Below are 4,944 nucleotides of genomic sequence, written 5' to 3'. Positions count from 1 at the left end.
TCACTGTCCGGGGTCGGGAGCTGGTAGTTGACGACGATGACATGGACGAGGTCATGGAGAAGAGGGGGGATGGGAAAGGGGGCTCGGAGCAGGACGGCGGCCAAGAGGAAGTGGGGGAGGAGGTGGAAGCACTGCCGCAGCGGGGGGAAAGGAGAAGAGGCGGCAGGAGGGCGGGGGGCCCAGCTGTTCGGGGTGTGGGGGCCGCGCAGGGTGACGAGAACGGCCTGTACGAGGATGAGCCGGGCTGTAGCTAGACAGACATACGGACAGACTAGTCGGAGCGCCCGTGCCCGCAGTCCCAGGTCGCCCTCGCGTGAGGCAAGGGCGCGCAGGGTAAAGAACGACGGCGTCGTGGCTGCTGCTGCTGCTGCTGCTGCGGCGGCGGCTTAATGTGGGTTTTCGGAAAGCTAGCGGGGTGTGTTTTTGCGAAGACAGGCAGTATAGGGCTATTGGGATCTGAATCCCTGCTGACGTACGGAAAATACGGCATATCTCTTGATGCTCGTGAAGTTGGTGGCGGTGACCGGATGACGGTGCTTCTGACGTACCTACCTACCGACCTACCTGGCTAGCTAGCGGACCGGAGAAGATCCGGCGGCTCTCCCGCGACCTCGTGCGCCCCGTGACGGAATGTGTGTGTTTTGAGGTGTCGCGAGATTTCCCCCTTTTCCCCCGTCGCGGGGAAAGGGGAGGGGGGTCTATCCCTGGTATCTGCTGCAATCGTCAGTGGTTGGTCGCAACCCCCAGTCCCGAGGAAGATCGCCCGTTGCTGTTGTGGGGGTGTGAGGGTGAATGTCCGTCTGCTCGGACAAGGGCGTTACATCGTCGCTTCCTTTCGAGTGACAAAGCTCGTTCCCGCACTCGTTCATTTATTCGATTACCTCAGCCTGCGTTTTAAAACTCGCCGCGCGACTCAATACCAACAATTCCCCCGGGGGTTTAGTGGCCACCAATGGAGCCGAGGGCACACGTATCAAAAGTGGAGTCAGTCATATTACGTTATAAGCAAGGGACTTGGGCCACACGGGTGGCGCCTCAACCAACAGTATGCCGCCATGAAATGGGGACGCCATGCGATAGTGCGAGGCACATACGCACACCTACCGTGCACGACCCCTAGGGAAAAGAAATCTTTAATTCCATGACATACACACATGTACGTACGTACGTACAAACAAACATACACACGCACACACGTGCGCGCGGTGTACAATGTCCCCCGGAAAGCCGCGGCCTATGCACACTCCATTGTCAACCCACGACCCTTCCTTATCATGTTTAATGGGCAATTTTTACCTCCTCAACAACATATATGCACACGCACACAAATACATATGCATGCAAGGTTACACAATAGCCTACAGCGCATCCTCCCCCCCCCCTCAACCAACACCTCGCCGCCTAACCCGATTTCCGCCGCCATACCTCCGCCCCCACCATACACGCCCGGACTTCGACACAGAAGACGGGCTAAGACGTCCGTCAGCCTCCTTTTTCTCGTCCTCGGGATGAATTCACATTCACGTTTTCTATCGGTCTTACCCGATCTACCACCCGCCCGGGGGGATACATCTGGTCCCTAGTTCAGCAACAACCTGCTTCCCGCTGTACGTGGCCGGCACGTGTACATACATACTGCCCCGGCACGCAAAACCGACTCGTCCACCATCAATCGCGCAGCTCCGACCGACCAACAGATCGATAGGTAAAAGGCAGCAAGTCCTTCATAATCTCGGTGAGAGAGAGATAGAGGGAGGGGGGCCTCTAAATTCCCGGGCAGGCTCTAAAAAGGGGCGCACAGCGCATATAGCGGCAGCAGGCGATGGGCCGACTTTAAAGATACACAATCCTCTGGAACCACTCCCCTCCTACTCCCCTTCCAACCCCCCTCACCACTCATCATCATCATCATCCTTTACGTCAATTCGTCGCTTGCCGCGAGGGCGATAGAGCGTATCCACAAGGTTTGAGAGCCGCATCAAAATGGCATCCTGGAGGTCCTTCTCCGTCTCCTCCGCCACCGTTACTTGGGCCTGGACCACCTCAAGCTCGTATCGGAGCTTCTTCGTCCTGGCGCACTCCTCCTTCAGCTGCCTTTCCAGATCGCGCATAACGCCCTCGTGACGCCTCGTCAGCTCGGACCACGGCTCCGCTTGCTGTTTGTGCCAAACCTCCATAAACAATACCTCGTGTTGATGCGAGGCAACTCTCGCCTCCAGCTGCTGGACTTGCAACGATCGCTGAGGAAGCAACTCAATCATGGTCTGTAGGTCGTCGATAAGCGTTTGTGCGAGGTTGGCGTCTCCACCCGCGTCTTCCTTCTTTTCATTCGAACCTCCTCCTGCTGCTCTCGGTGTTGCTGTTGCTGTCTCAGCAGGCGGCTTCGTGGCACCTTGGTTGGCACCGGCAGATCCGGTTTTAGCGGCCGTATTGCTCTGGACGGCAGTAGCAGTAGCAGTGGCAGCAACTGGGCCCTTCAGCGGAGGCGCATCAAGGCCCATAATCCCTTGACATCTCCTGCCGCATGAGCCCCAAAACATGCCCTTAATCCACTGCCAAGGGCGCCAGTGCGACTGCTGTTGCTGCTGCTGCTGCTGCTGCTGTTGCTGTTGCTTCTGCTCGGGCTGCTGTTGCTGCTGCCGTTTCTGCTCGGGCTGCTGCCGCTGCTGCCGCTTCTGATCGGGCTGCTGGTCGTTCGAGTTGTCGGGAGAAATCTCCCGGGCTCGCTTCTTGCCTTCAACCACGGGGGGCGTGGCGGCTGCTGGCGGCGATGACGGTGGTGTCTTGGACTGCTGATGCTGCGGTTGCGGTCGTTGTGGGAGAACAGTTGGGTGATAACGGTCCGTCGCGCCGCGGTTTGCGGACATCGTCACCGTCGTCGCTTTCCCTGGAGGGGACCCTGAGGACAGAAAGAGGGACAAGCAATTCGCACCGCAACGAGGCAAAGGTTGTGAGTGGTTTCGGGGTGTGCTGTTACTTGTGGTTAGTATGCCTGATTTTGGCCCTTAGGTGGTCGAGAGCGAGGGCGCTAGACGAGCACAGCGTGCCCATCGGTGCCAAGAAAAGGGCCCGGCCCATGTACTGCAACGGCCGCCCAGGTACACAGTGCCACAACAACAACAACAGGGCGCAGCAGGAGCCTCGCCACGCCCACGTAGAAATGTATTTGCATGTGTGAGTGTGTGTGTGTGTGTGTGTGTGCGTATATCGATAATATATCTATACATACATATATCTATATATACATATTTTATTATATTTATTATACTAGGGTTTGGCACCACTGGTAAGGCGCGACCATTGCCCCCGGGAGATCCCGGGATCGATACCCCTTAGGGTCAAAAGTCCTTCCGATGGTGGAAGGCATTGCGCCCCTAGTTGATGGACGGTGGTGACCTGGGATAAAGTTAACCTGCGAGCCGACCAGGAATGGAGTTGCGCCGCTGTCGACCCGGCAGATTCCGTTGGATGCTGGTGGTGGGTGCGGAACCTGAGCGATCCACTGAGAAGTTGACTAGGGTGACTGGATGAGGGTGCCCCGAAATACCGGGGAAGGCAGGGTTTCGCAGGGTAGCTGCCACGGGCGAAGATACACCCCCCTGTTTCACACATCATATGTAGATATAGATATTCATATATTATGTATCACAAAGCGCCTTATATGCCGTATGACCGCTTGATCGGGGCCCCCTGATATCTATTTATTTTCCCGTTATTACACCTTTCTTTGTTGTCTCTTGTGATGGGCGCAAATTCAGCGTGTCACGACCAGCGGGAGTCCGCGGCGGCCGTTGGGAAGACATAGAACTTTTCCCCGCCCGGTGACGTGAAGAGGCCGTAATGAGCAGAAATGAGCTCTGCCAGATGCAGAGAGGCGGAGGAGCACTGCATAGGCAGCAGGACCAGGGCCAAGGAAAGGACCAGAAATAGGGTCGTCAAGTTGTGAGAGGCAAGTGGACAATGTGGACATCAGGACATGCATTGTTTTTTATTCTTAGGGCCCTAACGCGCACGACATAACAGAAAGCGCTGGGAACCACGCATAAACCAGATGCGTTATGACATGCAAGCTGTTATATAATTAAAGCTGGGTTTCAACGGGTCCGGTTACTTGTTACTGCGCAAACAGGGCATTATTAATAAACTCGCGTCAGCCACGCTTACCTGCGAGCCTTTTGAACCCCGCAAATGCCCGGGACACAGAGTCGATGATGTTCTCGATGCCGTTTAGGAAAGTTTAGGAAAAGATTGGGAGCCAAGCGCTGATTGTTCGTTGCTGATGCGGTGAAGACTATGAGAAGGAGAATACTGCTGAAGGACAATACGTATATTTTCAATTAACGAAGGCCAATCTTAAAGCAAACAACAATAAATTGTTTTTCTATTTTGCAACAGTCGGTCATACCTGGGCCCTTCGCAGGTTTTCAGCAGCTGCAAATTTTTGATTGTAAAACCGGCTTTGATTTGGAAAACCGCTACAGATAATCGGGTCAACTTGAGGGCCGGAGAGGGAAGGATGGTGGGCCCGCCGCACTCCTCTCCGGAGCGACGAAAGTTTCTACGTAGGATAGGAGCTTCTATTTGGATAACCATACAGAGGCACAGCCAAAACTGTCTGTAGCTTGTGGTGACTTCAAAGTAATCCTGACGGCCTGCAGCCCGGAGGAAGGCTTGCAGTAAAACCGGTGTATGGTATCGGTATATCATTACGTGACAATCAGGAGATCGGAGATGACCCGAACAATACACAGAAGCTAGAGGAGAAGATCAACAAATTTTTAAAACAAGATTGGGTGTCGGCTTCAAGGAAGCCGGAAAAAGGGCGGGGCCCCTCAGCATCCGTACAGGCCGGTAGCAAGGGTGGCAAGTGTGACAATTGATGGGTAATGTCAACATGGTGGTTTGTGTCAGAAATGTATATATTTCGAGCGATTTCGGGACTAT

At 54.9% G+C, this 4,944-nt stretch overlaps 1 protein-coding gene across 1 annotated transcript; it reads right to left on the bottom strand.

Moving 5' to 3' along the window:
- Positions 1-1,889: 1,889 nt before the first annotated feature.
- VOLCADRAFT_94769 (uncharacterized protein) lies at positions 1,890-2,501 on the bottom strand (the record flags this gene model as incomplete). The annotated part of the gene is made up of 1 exon (XM_002953884.1): positions 1,890-2,501. One exon carries the CDS (start codon positions 2,499-2,501, stop codon positions 1,890-1,892), a length of 612 nt encoding a protein of 203 aa, XP_002953930.1.
- Between the last annotated feature and the right edge of the window lie 2,443 nt (positions 2,502-4,944).

The sequence above is a fragment of the Volvox carteri genome, assembly GCF_000143455.1.
Source record: "Volvox carteri f. nagariensis unplaced genomic scaffold VOLCAscaffold_39, whole genome shotgun sequence".
Lineage (NCBI taxonomy): Eukaryota > Viridiplantae > Chlorophyta > Chlorophyceae > Chlamydomonadales > Volvocaceae > Volvox > Volvox carteri.
This window is presented reverse-complemented; position numbering and strand designations above follow the sequence as displayed.